Source organism: Tupaia chinensis, unplaced genomic scaffold (assembly GCF_000334495.1).
Source record: "Tupaia chinensis unplaced genomic scaffold, TupChi_1.0 Scaffold000425_1, whole genome shotgun sequence".
Lineage (NCBI taxonomy): Eukaryota > Metazoa > Chordata > Mammalia > Scandentia > Tupaiidae > Tupaia > Tupaia belangeri.
The window spans coordinates 2,591,102-2,608,102 of NW_006159930.1; the positions used below are offsets into that span (position 1 = coordinate 2,591,102).

The 17,001-nt window shown below is 39.1% G+C and overlaps 1 protein-coding gene across 1 annotated transcript in view; it reads right to left on the reverse strand.

Annotated features, from left to right (window-relative positions):
- CUNH1orf87 (chromosome unknown C1orf87 homolog) overlaps positions 1-16,768 on the reverse strand; it is a 77,425-nt gene extending 60,657 nt beyond the window's left edge. The window contains exons 1-2 of the mRNA XM_027774364.1: positions 16,660-16,768; positions 4,207-4,423 (exon numbers count right to left, since the gene is read on the reverse strand). Of these exons, the coding sequence (XP_027630165.1) occupies positions 4,207-4,423; positions 16,660-16,766 (324 nt within the window). The 5' untranslated portion in view covers positions 16,767-16,768. The remainder of the gene's footprint in view (positions 1-4,206; positions 4,424-16,659) is intronic.
- Positions 16,769-17,001: the final 233 nt, after the last annotated feature.

Consider the following 17,001-nt stretch of genomic DNA (forward strand, 5'->3'; position numbering starts at 1 on the left):
TAAAAAGCAGAATTTGGAAGCAAAAAGACTAGAGAGTTCAATGAGACCTTGGACAAGTCATTTACATTCATTGGGACTCTCATTCTTCATTTGTGAAATGAAGGTTTAGACTTGTTGATTTCTAAGACACCTTACTGTTCTCGTGGATAGAAAATAATGGACTCTCATAACGTTTTCAGCTTTACTAATCTCCTACCAACAACACTCTTCAAACCTCATCTGTCATTTGGAAGAGTTTCACACTTGCCATCTTCGCCCGTGTTAGCTCAGTCTTTATCAGCCGCTTTTCTTTTGGAGCAAATTCAGCCAGTCCAGATTGCTTGTTACGTCCCAAGCAGGAAAGCTTATTTTCATCTATGTGTGAGTGAGAAGAATCTAGAAGGAGTATGATTGGGTTGTGTCTGTAGCTGAGGCAAGATTCCATTTACCACTTAGTCAAGGTGGTAATGAGGGTCTCTCGACCAAGCAACTGTGGCTGCCATCTGGCAGGCCAGCACTACCATCCGCCCGGCAGACAGATCCAATTAGTCAGTCCCCACACCTCCCACGAGGTCTTCCTGTGTTTTGTTGCTGGGTGTTAGATTGCTGAGCCTCACACAGGAATCCCTGTTGAGTTCTGGGAAAGGAGGGGCAGATTATCTCTCTCTGGTACCACAGAGATCCAGATCGTTGAGGTCCAAGCCTAGTTCACCCAGTGAACATTCTACCCATTACGATGGCAATAGCAAAGTCCATGCAGGACATGGTAGCTTGATGTATTGGAAGGAGTGTCAAGAAACAGATTTCCATTTACAAGGGAAAAACTAGAAATGGCTCAAATGCCTGGAAAGGATTTGTTAAATGAACCGTCTTATATCCATATAAAGAACTGGACATATTGGAAATGAAAGACCTAGAACCTGGGCTCTGCCTTTTTTCAGCCTTAGAAACTTGGTAAGGCACATGACTTCTTTGGGTCTCAGTTCCCTCAGGAGGTGAACAAGTAAGAGTTCCTACCTCATTGGATGCTTGGGAATAGTAAATTAGTTTCCAGACTAATTTGTAAAATTAATTTGCAAAATAAAATGAAAAAGAGGAACTTTGAAAGCTCCAAATATTTATTATAGATGAGCATATTGAATACTTTATAGAATAGTTTCTGGCACACATTAAATGCTACCCAAGTGTTATTTCTGAGTATGACTCATAGAACCATTGAAAAATGATATATAGGATGAATGTTTTCATGCCAAGGGGATATTCACTTCTTAACATGAAGTAAATAGAGCAGGATAACAAAGAGTATAGGGACCAGCAGATGGCATAATGGTTACATTGTTGGACTCCCACATAGTTGACTGTGGTTTGAGTACTGGACCCAGTGGCTTAAACTCACGTCGGGTGCATGTGCGTGCGTGCCCAAGATCCCAAGAGGAGAATGGAGGAGAATGGAGGAGAAGGGATTGCAAGGTGGCTATCCCCCCTGGGGGGAGATTTCTTGCTTTCTGTCTCTCTGTCTCTGTCTTTCTGGTGAGCGCACGTGCCCTATAACAAAAACCTCTCAAAAAAATAGTAAAAACAAAGAGTACATACACAATTCTCATTTTATACCTATACATAGAAGAAAGAAGAGAAAGAAAACTGCTAGTGTTTTATAGTTGAGTTTTATTTCTTCTTATTTGTATTCTTTCCCCTTTTCCAAAATTTCTACATGATTACATAGTATTTTTTTTTTTTTTTTTGGAGAGATTTTCACTGTAGGGCGCGTGCGCTCGCCAGACAGACAGAGAGAGACATAGAGACAGAAAGCGAGAAATCACCCCCCAGGGGGGATGGTCACGCCGCAATCCCTTCTCCTCCATTCTCCTCCCGGGATCTTGGGCACGCACGCACACGCGCCCGGCGTGAGTTTTAAGCCACCGGGTCCGGGACACGAACCGCGGTCGACTACGTGGGAATCCAGCGACATAGCCATTACGCTAACTGCTGGTTCCCCATGATTACATAGTATTTTATAATTTGAAAGACTGATAAAAATTTTTTTTGAGAGATTTTTTTACTATAGGGCATGTGTGCTCGCCAGACAGAGAGAGACAGAGAGACAGAAAGCGAGAAATCACCCCCCAGAGGGGACGGTCATGCCACAATCTCTTCTCCTCCATTCTCCTCTCAGGATCTTGGGCACGCATGCACATGTGCCCGGCGTGAGTTTTAAGCCACCGGGTCCGGGGCGTGAACCGCGGTTGACTACGTGGGAGTCCAGCGACATAGCCATTACACTAACTGCTGGTTCCCAAGACTGATAAAAATTTAAATGAAGAAGAAAGAGAAACCAGAGAAAACATCTTATCTGCATACTTACGAGTTATTTTAACTTTTGTGAGTCTCAGTTTTATCACCTGCACTATGATAATAGAAATAACAGTTTCTAGGTAGGTGTGAGGCACTTACTTCTTATTCCAAAGAACAAATAGTGAAATTTACCTGAAAGCAATCTGTCAATAATGACATGTTCTATGACTAATGTTATTATCAAGGTCATCCTTTGAAAACAGCAATAACAGCAAATATATTGATGGCAGAGTCAAAATTGGTATAAAGACTCAGAGGTCTTTAGAAGTTCATAACAGATTATTTAACCTATGCTGATTCATGATCTTTGCTCTAAATTCAATTCCTTACCATGGAAAAACCAAAAGAACACATTAACTCAAGACTTGGAGGCCTGAGTCTAGCTTGGACTATATCATTAACACTCTAGGCAAGTCACTTTTCTGGACTTTGGTATTCAACTAGGCCTTACAGAGTACAGTCTGAGCGCTGTTGGTGGGCTGTGAACCACTCCAGATTTGTTTTTTTGCATGATTCTTCTTATTAAAAGATCACAAATCCATATACATCCATGTTCTCATGTTGAATAAAGACCAGCTAATATCTCAATGATTTAGAATGGGCTATTAAAATTATAAACTAAAAATAGTTATGCTAGAGTTTACTGTAGACTCTAATTCAGTGTTCTACTAAAATATCTGGCAGTCACTTAATGCTTGGCAGAGTGCTGCAAAACTCCTACTTCATGTATCTGTTTAATTGCAATTTCAGCAATTTTTGGAAATGGTATTTTATTATCAATGAATCATTAGCTTTGTCTTGATTTAGATCCAGTTTTCAATTGCTGCTATACTTGCTTTTTAATTATAAATTAGTAATCATTTAGATTTATCATTATTATGTTAGTTTGTTATGGATTATTTAGTTGACTTTTTAATAGAGTATAGTGATATATTTCTCCTTTAACAGTTTGGGGCCTATATATATAATTTTTTTAAAGGTTTTTTTTTTTTTTGAGAGATTTTTGCTATAGGATGTGTGCGCTCGCCAGAAAGACAGAGAGACAGAAAGCAAGAAATCATCCCCCCAGGAGGGATGGCTACTCTGCAATACTCTGCAATCCCTATCCTTCATTCTCTTCTTGGGATCCTAGGCATACATGCGCACGTGCCTGGCATGAGTTTAAGCCACCGCATCCGGGACTCGAGCCATGGTTGACTACATGGGAGTTCAGCGACATAGCCATTACGCTAACTGCTGGTCCTAAGGTTATTTATTTTTTTCCTGATAGGGTATGTGCATTTGCTGGAGAGAGACAAAGAGAGACAGACAGTGGGGAAGTGATCAATCACTCCCCTCCCCCCAAGGGGGGATGGCCATGCCACAATCCCTTCTCCTCCATTTTCCTCCTGGAATTTTGGGTACATACACCTGGCATGATTTGCAGGCTACCATGTCTCGGACTTGAACCATAGTCTGCTATGTGAGAGTCCAGTATCCTAAACACAGTGCCACCTGCTGGGTCCAGGGCCTATAATTTTTTTAATATCCAGACGTTGTCACATTAGATTTTGGAAGTAAATGATCTCTTTTTGAAATGTGAAAGCAGGCAAACCCTCCCCTCAAAGACACCTCACCCTTGCATGCATAGTGACGCTTACCATGGTATTACTGAGTATTAAGAAATTAACTAAAAGCAAAATAGATTGACCAACTAAATTGGTGGTCAAGAAAGATGCAATATATAAAATGACCTTGAAATTTATTTTGAGATTGGAAATAATATTTTTATCTAATGTAAACCATATTAATTACCATTTATTCAAACGAGTATGTGAATCTATGTGTTTTTCTAACGAATTATCAAGAAAAGTATGGATGTTTCTTGTTACTCACTTTGCCATCCAGGAATCTGCTACTATGTACCCCCAATAGATGTTTCTGGTTGTTCTCTGGGTGTTTGTTATCTTCCACTTCATCTGAGTTATAATTGGTTTGCTCCTCAGTGGGGTTTGTGGAAGTTGGGGGGTCTCTGTTTATCTGCCTTGCATTACCAATCATGGGTTTCTGGAGTGCTGCTTGAGTTTCTGCCTTCAAGTTCTCGTCGTCTTTGCTGTGAACAAACAGTTTTCACCTTTGTTACTCACAGGGCAGTCCTCACATACGAGTCTAGCATATGAAATGGGAGGTGTTAGTCTGATGCCATGAAGAGCAGTAACTTAGCAGGTGGAATGTAGAGGTAAACATTGGTTATTTGTCAATGGATCATTTACCATAGAGAGGCTGTTAATACCTAAGACTTTTCCTTCCCCCTACATTTTTGTCATACTGAAAGGTAATATATTCATCTGCTTAAAAGCATTTAATGCAAGTAATTAATAGTGTTAAAAAGTGAACCCTAAGGATGATCACATCTCTTACTTACAAGTCTACCAGGTATTTTCAGCCTTTAAAAAGGAAGAAAGTAAAAGAGTTGGCCAGCTTGAGTTCTGCTCTGTGTATCTTCTCGATTGCCTCACCTAGAAACTTCTTATTCTCTTGGTATTAAGCAAAGACATGGAAAAGAATAAATAAATCAATAAATAAAAGTGGGACTAATTAGAAGAAATAAACAGTAAATAGTTTTAAAAACTGTTTGACCTTGCTTAGTAACTGAAAACTTACAAATTAAAACCACAACAAGGCATCATTTTAAAAAATTTGTCATTATTATTTTTTATTTTTCATTTCATTTTCTTTTATAGGTTCAATAGTTTTTTAACATAGAAAAGTTGAAAGAGAGAAACACAAATATTAATGGCCACAAAAATAGATTATTTTCTTATAGTGGGTGCCTTGACAAGACATGAAGAGTCAGGAGCCCAGCTTTGGTGGGGCAGGAATAGTATGCTGCTCTGCAATGCTGAAAACCATATGGAATATTGGGGTTCATTCGCAGCTTGACCTCTACACACTTGGCTCACACATATGTTCCTGACATATTAGCTGACTGGAAGACTGGGGGGAATAGCACAGTATGAGACCTTGCTGAAGATTCTTTCTCTCTCTCTCTCTTTCTTTGTCTTTCTGACTCTCATGGAAGAAATAAATGAATAAACTTAAAAAATGCATCATGGGGAACCACCAGTTAGCATAATGGCTATGTTGCTGGACTCCCACGTAGTCGACTGCAGTTCGTGTCCCGGACCCAGTGGCTTAGAACTCACGCCGGGCGCATGTGTGTGCGTGCCCAAGATCCCCAGAGGAGAATGGAAGAGAAGGGATTGCGGCGCGGCCATCCCTCCAGGTGCTGATTTCTCGCTTTCTGTCTCTATGTCTCTCTCTGTCTGTCTGGCGAGCGCACGCGCCCTATAGCAAAAACCTCTCCAAAAAAAAAATAAAAGCATCATGAATTTGAAACTCTTGGATGCAGTAGACAAATTTTTAAAAAGACATATGAAGGAAAAATGCAAAAGAAATGAGAAAACTTTAAATATTTAGTAATAGGTAAATTTTTTTCTTTTCTTTTTTTTTTTTTTTTTTTTTTTTTTTGCTATAGGGCACGTGTGCGCGCCAGAAAGACAGAGAGAGACAGAGAGATAGAAAGCAAGAAATCACCCCCCAGGGGATTGACCACGCTGCAATCTCGTCTCCTCCATTCTCCTCTCGAGATCTTGGGCATGCATGCACAAGTGCCCGATGCAAGTTTAAGCCACCGAGTCTGGGACCCGAACCATGGTTGGCTTTAAGGGAGTTCAGCGACATAACCATTACGCTAACTGCTGGTCCCAGTAATAGGTAAATATTTTGAATACTTAATTATATGTTCAGATGATGGACTAATTGAAGTGATTGAAAGAGTTATGAATACTTTTAATGACACAAGTAAATGTTTAGTTATAAAAATGAGTAAAGAATATAATTATCTCAACTTTGTAAAATGCACATATAAAATGGGTGTGCATGTCAAAATTAGAAAAATAAAATGCCAGAAAATTAGCAGTATCTCTGACTAATAGAGCTCAAGGTATTATGTTTGACTCTATTACATTATATTGTATTATATAATATTATGTCTTATACAAGAATACTTCGAATACCTTATACAAAAATAGAACTGAAGTACAAGTCTATTTTCATGCAAAAATAAAAATCCATACATATTTTCCATTATATATACTTTTTTTTTTTTGAGAGGTTTTCGCTATAGGGCGTGTGCGCTCGCCAGACAGACAGAGAGGGACAGAGAGACAGAAAGCGAGAAATCACCCCCCAGGGGGGATGGTCACGCCGCAATCCCTTCTCCTCCATTCTCCTCTCGGGATCTTGGGCATGCACGCACATGTGCCCGGCGTGAGTTTTAAGCCACCAGGTTCGGGACACGAACCGTGGTTGACTACGTGGGAGTCCAGCGACATAGCCATTACGCTAACTGCTGGTTCCCATAATATATACTTTTCATGAACTTCTTTTAAAGACCTATTATAATATAATGGTTCTAAAATTTTCATATTAGAAGTTATTATTTTATAATTAAGGGGAAGTAGTTTGAAATAGCTGTAAAGAGTGGAAGAGAGAACTGCTTAGAAAAATAAGACAGGTTGGCTGGGCACCACTGAGTAGCCAGTTATGGATGGACCCATAGATTTTCATGACATCAAGCTGAACAGTAGGTTGGTCTCCTCTGAGAGTGCCCAGTAATGCTCATGGAGATGCAGAAAAGCAGCCAGAGGGGGCCACGCAGGACTAGGGTGTGGCTAGATAAGTGCAGTTGAATGACAATAATGTGAGATGGGACTATTAGAAGGAGAATGTCCAGCAAATAGTTATTGCAATGAAAGATGAAATATATGTCCCCTGACCTCAAGACATTTAAATTTCATTTGATTGTCCTCCCAACATCATAAATAATAAGTTGGTGTAGCTTTGATAACTAGAAGTCAGGATAATGGTTACTTACCTTTGCAGGGAGCTTTAACTTCCAGAAGGGAACATGAGGGAGCTTTTGGAAGATTGGTTGCTTGGTTTGAATATGTCCCCAGAGTTCATGTGCTGGAAACTTTTTTGCCTTGTAACAATATTAAAAGGTGGTGAGTTTAAGGGGAGATCAGATGAAGAGGGCTTCTCCTTCATGTATGGATTAAAGCCATTATCACTGGTGTGGATTAGTTACTGTGAAAGAGGACTACTTATGAAAAGATAAATTTAGCCCTCAACTCCCTTTCTGTCTCAAGAGCTCTCATTCTTCTCTTCCACCATGCTTAAGCACTTGGACTTCTCAATATCCAGGACCGTAAATCAAATGTACTTCTTTTTTTTTTTTTTGTAAATTACCCTATCTGTGGCATTTTATTATAGCAGCAGAAAATCAGCTAAGACATTGGCACTATTCTGTTCTTGATCTGAATGTTTATTGCATGGGTATACTACGTGTGTGAAACTTCAGTGAGTACTAAATTTATGACATGCACTTCTATGAACATATAGATATATTTCTATGAAGTATTAAATTCATACAAAATATGCATACATAATATGAGACATACCTAGTTAGCATATAACTAAATATCAAATGAATGCTACAAAGGGTTAGTGTTATTTGGAATTCATAAGAAAGAGAAATAACTATGATCTGCGTTGGTGACAAAAATAACATTATTATTGGACATTGAATTTCATGAGAGCTATACTAGAGCCATTTACGCACATGTTTATTGCTCAGATCAACCCTATAGGCAGGTGCTTGACTTAATCTCATTTTAGGAAAAAGATGTTATGATTCAGAGTTTCTGTGATCAGTTCAATTCTATATGGCTTTTCAGTGGTGAAACCAGAATTAAACCTAAGTCTATTCAATAGCAAACTTCAGATCCTATTGTCAGCAGAGTGAGGGAAAGGAAGCAGTTTGGGATTATGTAGAGCAGGAGTCCCTAACCTGCGGACCATGGACTGGTATGGGTCTGTGGTCTGCTGGGGGCCTGACTGTGGACTGGTTCCAGTTTGCTAGAGCTGTGCAGTGAGGGGTGAGCTGCAGGGGGTGGTGGTGGGGAGAACGGGCAAGGCTTCCTCTGTGTTTGCAGCCACTCCCCATCACCTGCATTGTCACCTGGGCTCCACTTCCTACAAAACTGACAACAGTATTGGATTCTCATGGGAGCACAAACCCTATTGTCCTGTGGTTATTTCAATGCATATTGCAATGTGGTAGTGGAGGAAATGGGGTGCTTGGTGGAAGTGGTGCAGTTGGGTCATTCTGTGCGACTAATATACCTCTCCCTGACCGTGGAGGGATTATCTTCCCCCAAGGCCAGTCCCTGGTTCAGAGAAGGTTGGAAATTGCTGATGTGAAGAGCAGAAAAAGCAGAAAATGTAAGATGTAAAGGCAGAAAAGAAAATGGTCAAGGGTCGAGAGGTTAACTCTTTGGTTGAGGCAATTCTTTTGTGGGCCTTTCCAGGAGAGAATTACTCAAGAAATATACAATGTATCTGCCTGTCTTTTAAAACAGCAATGTAGATGTAAAATTAAAAATAACCTGTTAAATCTGTTTCAAGTAAAAGCTGTTTTTTTTTTTATTTTTAATGCATAGCACTTTAAATTGATCATGAAAATGACTCTGTAGCTGAAAATGGCATGTGTCTCTGGTTAGCACAAACATACTTTGGTTGTTATGTTGTTCACAAACTCACAGTACTTTCTTCTAGGTTTGTGTTATCTACCTACATTACTGAAAATAGAAATTTGCCATTTCGAAGGAGGAGGGGAAATGCCATCTGTGCCATCTTGGGATCAAGACACAGCTAACCTCTGTGTATGTACTTCTGACCTCAGCTGCTGCTGGGGCAGAGTGCAGGGAGGGGAGGTGCCCTGAAGAGTTCAATGTCATCAAGGAACTGGAGCAATTAGGGAGGATTACCGCACTGCTGAATGACACATAAATGAGGAGAAAACTGTACGATTGTTCCCTTTCTCACAATGGGCTCTTCCTGCAAACCAGTCCTTTAGTGCCACCCTCTACTAGAGCTGAGAATCAGGGTTAGAAGGAGACATTGCAAGGGCATCTCACAGCATCCTCTGCCCAAAGCCATGTAGGGTTCCCCATTGGCCCTACCTCCCATGTAACTCCAGCTCACCAGATCTCACATTTGATTTGGATTACACCCCTGCTGAGAACATAAAATCTCAAATGGGGGACCCAGGGGGCTCAGCAAAAGGTCACCAGATGCCATCTTAAAGGTCTGCCAGCCTTGGCAGTGCCTCAAAGCCACCAATTTCCAACTGTGCGCCATCTAACAGGCCCTAAACCCTCTGGAGAAGACAGCTTAGAGTGTGCCAATGCAGTGAATAGGGATCTAATTTCAGTAAATGAAAGCATGTTCTTATTTGGAAGTCATAAGAGATAATCAACACAACCAGACTTTTCTTTTTTTAAAAAGACAATAAAAAATAAAATAGGGAAGAGGAGGGAGTACAGCTGAAAAATCTCACCAAACTCCACAGGGAAGCTGAAATGTGAAGCCTGTGCTAATGTAACAAATGTTATTGTGACAAAGTGTGAGGATTTTCATTTTTCCTTTTTTCTTTTTTGTTTTATGCCACGGAGCCATACCACGTACTGTTGGCATAGAAATTTAGTCTTCAGTGAGATCTTTAAAGTACTTTAATTCAACTTGCAAAGCTATGCCTGAAACATTTCTTCATCACTGTAATTATAGTAGCTAACATGTTTTAAATGCTTACGTGTGTCAGCCAACACAAACACACATCACTTTTTTTATGCTGTATGACTTCTGGAAAGTTACTTCACATCTCTAATTTTTCAAGTTCTCATCTGTGACATGAGAAAGGTCTTAATTGTCAAGATAAGATGAAAAAAACAATGCACACTGGGCCCCTTGCTCCTCCTGCCCTTGACAAGTGGTCATTTCGTGTTATCAGTTGAAGTACTGCCTCCTTGATAAGTACCTCTCTCATTGCCCAGGTACAGAACAGATGGCTTTCCTTTGGGCTCTCAAACTTTCTCTATCGATAGGGAACACTGAAGTTCAAAGGTCAAGGTTTTATAATAGATAGAACTTGAGAAAATGTATCTAAATACATAAATGATGAAACCTAAACGTGGCAAGCTCTAGTTTCTGGATGACACTTGTACTCTTTATGGTATCTCGCCTCCCCAACACCCACTCCAGCAGCAGCTGAAGTCAGAAGTACATACCCAGAAGCTACTTAATGCAATAGTTGTTTATCAGTCACAGTAAATACAAGTTCTATTGCAGAAATCACCAACCTTGAAAAACAAAGAAGATTCATCGATATTAAGAGTCTGCTCCAGTAAAGCAAGATTCTTATGAACCACATTTCTTAATTTTACAGAAAATAACCCAAAACATTGTTGCGGTGTGATGTCCTCAGGTAGGCGATCCCCAAGAGCTTTCCAGATCATGCACCTTCTAAATCTGTACACCAACTTTTATCAGCTTGAAACTTGATGTCTTTTGCACTTGCATTCTCTCCTGTTTTGTTTTTGCAAGTCTTAGCAAAATGATTGGCCTCTTCGCCAATTATCTCAGTGCTTCAGGGCACAGTTTCTGAGCCAGGTCCTCCATCTATACTCCGAGAGGATGCAGCATGAACAGTTCTTTCTCTGTGCCACCCCTGGATGTACTCACATGGTCCATGGGAAGAGGGAGCAATAATTATTGCTATGTTATTTTGTTTAATTGGGTTGAACTAAATCAGGGGTACATAAAGAGATCATAGATTTAAAAAGTGCAATATACTAATATAAATCTGTGTTATCTTAACATTTTAATTGGGTAACCTAAGTGTGGCAAATTATTACCTATATTATCTCTATATACAAAGTTTTAATATACATACACTGGTACTTTTTTAATAAAGGATTATTTGTTTATTTTATTCCATTTGTTATTGTTATTTTTGTAATTGGACCAGGGAGAGAGAGAGAGAGAGAAAGAGAGAAAGAAGGGGAAAGTGAGAAAGCAAGCCACCAGGTCCAGGACTCGAACCACAGTTAGCCATGTGGGAATCCAGTGCCTTTAACCACCATGCCACCTGCCGTCCCTAATACACCGACACTTTTGTTGTGTTTTGCTTTTAAACTGAAAGAAGACTATAGGAGAGGTCTTCAAAAAGTTCATAAAAAATGAACATTATGAAAAAGCTAAGCATTTCTTTCTCTTTCTTTCTTTCTTTCTTTCTTTCTTTCTTTCTTTCTTTCTTTCTTTCTTTCTTTCTTTCTTTCTTTCTTTCTTTCTTTCTTTTTTAATTTCCAAAGGGTGTGTGTGCTTGCTAGAGAGAGACAATGAGAGGGAGAAGGAGAGGGAGAAAGTGCCTCCCAATGGGGCAAGGTCATGCTACAATCCCTTCTCCTCCATTTCTCCATCCGGTTGAGATTTTGGGAACGCATGCACATGTGTCCACTGTATTTTACAAGGCACCAGGCTGGGGTTTGATGCACAATTGACCATGAGGGATCTGACTCCCTTAATCTCTAGGCCAGGTAGACTTATGCATGCATTTCAGTTTTTTTTTTTTTTTCGGCCAAAAGTCCATTTCCATGAACTTTTCAAAGTCCTCATGTACAACTTTATAAATTTGAAAGAATTTTTATTGGGTGTCAATACTTAATGTTTCTTCAACAGCATTTTGAATGTCTAGGTTAAGGGGTACCTATTTTCCATGACATTTAATCGGTGCTTATTCACATAAACACCATTTCCTCTTAAAGATGTAAGCCTATGTCTTGTTAGAGGCATATTTCCTGAAGAATAGCATCTATTATACTTCTTTATATTTCTCATGGTGCCCAGAATAAACAAACAAAAACACAACAAACAAGCAAAAAAAAAAAAAAAACAACCAACAACTGTATCATTGTAGGAGATCAGTTAAGTAGCAGTTTAATGAAGTGGAGAATGCTAAGAAAGGGTTATTTTAGCATATCATTTGACTATTCTGAACTTGTTAAATGGAGAGAATAGTGTGGGCTCTGATAGTATTGTGTAGTTTTTAAGTAAGGGTTGAATTTATGGGTATTAAGATTTTATGTAGATTATACGAGGCATCTTCAAAAAGCCTGTAGAAATGTATTATGCAAAAGTATGCATGCATTTCAATTTCTTTGGTACTGACATAAACTTGTTCTTTAATTCCATTTTCCACAAATTTTCTAGAATCCCCTCATATACCAAGAAAACCGATAAAAAAGAGAAGGTATCATGGTCAGTTGTTTCTAAAAGAAGATAAAAATCAGTAAGCAAGGTACTTGGATTTCTGAATTACGAAATTTATTCAGGGTTTATATAGGGACTGTAATTGGTCTTAGCCACAATTTCTTGCACTGGTTATTGTAACAGCTCCCTAAATAGTCTCTCTCTGTTCACACATGTCATTCCCAGTTTACTCGCCCATCAGCAGCCAGAAGCATCCTTTAGAATACATAAATACCAACTGTTCTCCATTGCTCCCAGTTTTCCAATGGTTTCCTGTCCCACACAGAACTAAATCGAAATTTCCTATCACAACTCACATAGACCATGCCCTGAGCCCTGTTGGCCTCTCTGACCACATTTTCTACCCTTCTCCTTTGTCCACTCTGCTTTACAAGCATTGGAGTTCTTGTTCTTCCTCAAACAAACCAAAAAGCCTTCTATGGGCTTTTCTCACTGAACAGCATGATTTACTTTCTCTGTAGCTCCGTGCAGCCGTGAGAATGGAGGTGAACACCTGTGGCATTACCTGGTACTGGCTGGACCTCATGGGCAAGAATGCGGCAGCTACACGAACGTCCTATCTCTAGGCTCTATGCTCTAGAAAGGGATGCTGTCCCTCTCCTTATGGGGCAAGTATAATGCAACCTTGTCCAGAAAAATCTGCTCAGGCTCCAGACAGTCAATTTAGGTGCAATCTGTTTGCAGAAGTTGCTGGGAAAGCCAGGTGTGTAGTATCTGGACAACTTGGGGCCTATGGGAAATTGTCTCCTCTCTTTTGGAGCAAGGAGAAAGGACACTACTACTTCTATGAAAAGTAGGTAGGGCCATGCCCACTGGGATGAAGGTCAGGCCAGCCTTAGCCAGTCCACTGCTAGCTAACCTGGGGTAATTCTCACGGAAGATTTTGAATGCTTTTCTCCACACAGACTCCATTCAAATGTCACTTGCTCAGAGAGGACTTCTGGGAAAAGCCTTTGTGGCTTGATAAACCCCTCATAATCATTCTCTATTTTCCCTCATGACACTATGCCCACTGGAGCAGTCACTGTTTATTTGTTGTGTCTCCAATGACTAGAACTTTAGTTACATGGTACCAGCAAGTCTGATACAGCTAAATGTACACAAGTTACCTTGTGTCAGCAAGGCTTGTCACTCAGTATGTACTCAGTATTTGTGGGAAGGATGCTGATGGAATTCCATATATGCAATAATTTCTAGAATTACTTGCATTAACACCTTCCAAAGTTTAAAACAAGTCACAGAGAATTTATTATTACGAAGGGCTTTGGGGGATTCAAAAAAAATGACAGAATGTGGGCTCTGAAAGAGTCACATGGGAAATGACAGAATCTTATATTTCTTGGCTATAAATATCTATGTAAATTATTTCAAATATGAACTCCCTTTACACATAAAAACTTGCAGTCGGCTTCCCCTGTGCTTAACGATGATTGTACTACAGCCATGTATCTAGAGAATAAAGGAAGTGCTTGGTCACCGATGCTTCACATTGGAAGGGACTGGAGAGGTCAATTTTACTATCTGGAGGCCTCTCTCCTCACAGAAACTTCTTGGAATAGACCTGTCTCTTCTATTAACAAATCAGTCTCCAGATTCTCTAAGTATTCCCACAGGACACCTTTCTCATCCTGCATTTTCCATAATGGACCTTCCATAATACTCTGTATTGCCCCTGCTTTTTGTGTCCAGAGCCCCTTTTGAAATGCAGCACTTAGCACGAAGCACAGGGTCCTGCACCTGGGCTGTGTACTGGATGCTGAGAAAACAGAAACAAACAAAAACCTGTCTTGATATAAAAAAGTAAAATACCATTCTTTATAGTGTCATAGGGGAGACAACATTGTCTTTTATTTTGTAATTCATATAGTTGATTAATAGACTCTTTATTTCTGATTCCTGAAGGTTAGAAATTAAAGAAGGGAAAGGCATTTTCTTACAAGATGATGGTAATTTTTACCTATATTAAGAGGACAAAGATTCTTCCGTTCAGGGACATATTAAACTCAATACTCTTTTTAAAAAGCAAGGAGTTTGGGATAGAATAAAGCTGAACAAATTTAAAAAGGAATTAAATTACTAGAGTAGTATTGTAGTCTTCTAGATTATAGGAGATCTGAGTCGGATGTCCAAACTAACTGTACTTACTTTTCTTGATAGTGATAGATATTTGACAAATCTTAAAATAATCGCTTATCTCAGTGAAGATACTTAATGAGAATAGGACAGTGTGGAATGGGGGAGGTGAAGAGAAGAGGATAGAGAAAGACAGCAAGAGAACAACAGAGAGGCAGGACGTTAGTGAGAAACAGATATGGCCTATTACCTGTTGATGATGACATGTATAGTATTCTCAACTGGATTGGTCTGAGAAGTATTTCATGATGGGCAAAGCCTTTTTACAAGCAAAATGAGAAATAGTGATTGATTGTTTTTAAAAAATAATTAGAATAATAATAATGATTGGGGAAAACATAGAAAAGATATTGAATGTTGAAGCGGGAGATTAATGTCTCTGTATTGACTGACATGCATGGCATTCCCTTTTGAAAAAAGCAATGTAATACACTGTAAAGTTATATGTAATCCAATGTAATATAAAGTAGATTATAATGATAATAAAAAAGAAAAAAAGAAAAAAACAATGAATATGTAAATTAAAAAAAATAATCGCTTATCTCATTACAATGTCTTAGTTTCCTCATCTACAAAACAGAGATATTCTGCCTCCTAGGCATAGAACATAAAGGGATATTTATGTTCTATGGACATTTATATCCATGGAAAGACACGTTCAATAACAATGGAAGAATCATTTATTAAGCATGTTGAATTTAATAGGCACTAGAAAGGTGATTCACATAATTTTTTTTCTCATTAAGTCCTCAGAGCAGCCCTCCTACAGGGGGTATTGTTTTATCCCCAATTTAGACATGATAGACTCTGAGGCCAGAGATGTTAATTCATTTTTCCAATGTCAAAAGGCCAGTGAGAAACAGAGCTAGGATTCAGACTCACATCTCTCAGCTCTGTAGGATCCCCAAATCATGACTCACACACTGCAAAACTCACTTCCAATGTCCTGGCAGACATTACAGATGTTCTAGTACTCACTTTGGAATCCTTTAGGCTGACAGTACTGATGGCAGAAAGGCCCTTCTAGAGCCTTTCAAAGACTATGCTTTGTAACAGTGGTCCTGATGTCCTGCCTCCAGAGATTCTCATGCAGTGAGTAGTCCATGAGGTGAAGTGAAATTTGTATTTTGCAGGACTCTCCACATGATTTTGATCATAGTCAGGTTCAGTAACCATTGCTTTCTGCACCTGTGTTCTAGGATGCCATATCATTTTTGTTTGTCTATTTGTTTAGTTTTTAGACTCCTGAAATTGAAGAAAGAGCTAGGCCCTAATCTTAGGTGGCAAAGGCAACTATTGACTAGCTACTCTTTATGGAATGCCTTTTAGAAGAAAGGCAGGTCTAATAACTATAATATTTTGCATTTGTGAACCACCACCAGTCTGTAAGGAGGAATTAGTCATACTCTTCCATGACAAATATTGAGTGAATTTAAAGATATATGAGCGCCCTCCCTCAAATATGACTGTGATGAGTTCAGAAGGGAAGAAAGACATCTTAGCTATGCTCCAAGAAGCCCCTGCTTAGAAGAGAATCAAATACAAACACATAAAAGGGAAATCTTGCAATTTGTGATTCATTAGCAATCCCATTCCTTTAATTCACAACAAATGGACTTAAGAAAACACCCAAAAACCTAGTAAACTCCTGCCAAATGATTACTTCATGTCACCTAAGATTATACACCTGATGAGAAAAAGCAGCAATACTGCATTCATATTCATGAATGTTGCAATATTTTTTGTCTATTTGGAAAATTGACCCAAGTAATTAAGGAGTATGGGGAATTACGAAGATGAAAAATATCAGGAAAACAGTGTTCACAGAAGTTATCAACACTATTTTACTCTTACTGTTACATTTTAATGACTTAATTTTCAAGGATGTAGTTCTTAAATTGAAATTTCTGGGTTAAAAAAAAAAAAACCCCAAAAACCTTTATGGTCCAAGCAATGCAGGTATTTTTCAAATAGCAAACTTACTTCTGTGGCTTTTCCACGAGGTATCGAAAGTGTTTGCCTCCAATGATTTTCACCATGATCTCGGGCATTGCCTCTGATCCACAGGGAGTTTTCCAAACTGTAGACATGATTCTTCTCAAAAGTCCTTCAAATCATTGGGGGTGAAAAATAAATTATTCCTCTTGATTATCCACTAGGCAACTGTAGCATAACTTGTTCATAATACAACAACCATAGCACGACCAGGTGCTTTACTTACATTATCTCACTTAGCACTTCTAACAAAGACAGGCGTGCCTAAGGAAACTGTTAATTACTGTTTTCGTTCATGTTTAAACCAAGGGGACAGTCAACAGTCGTACT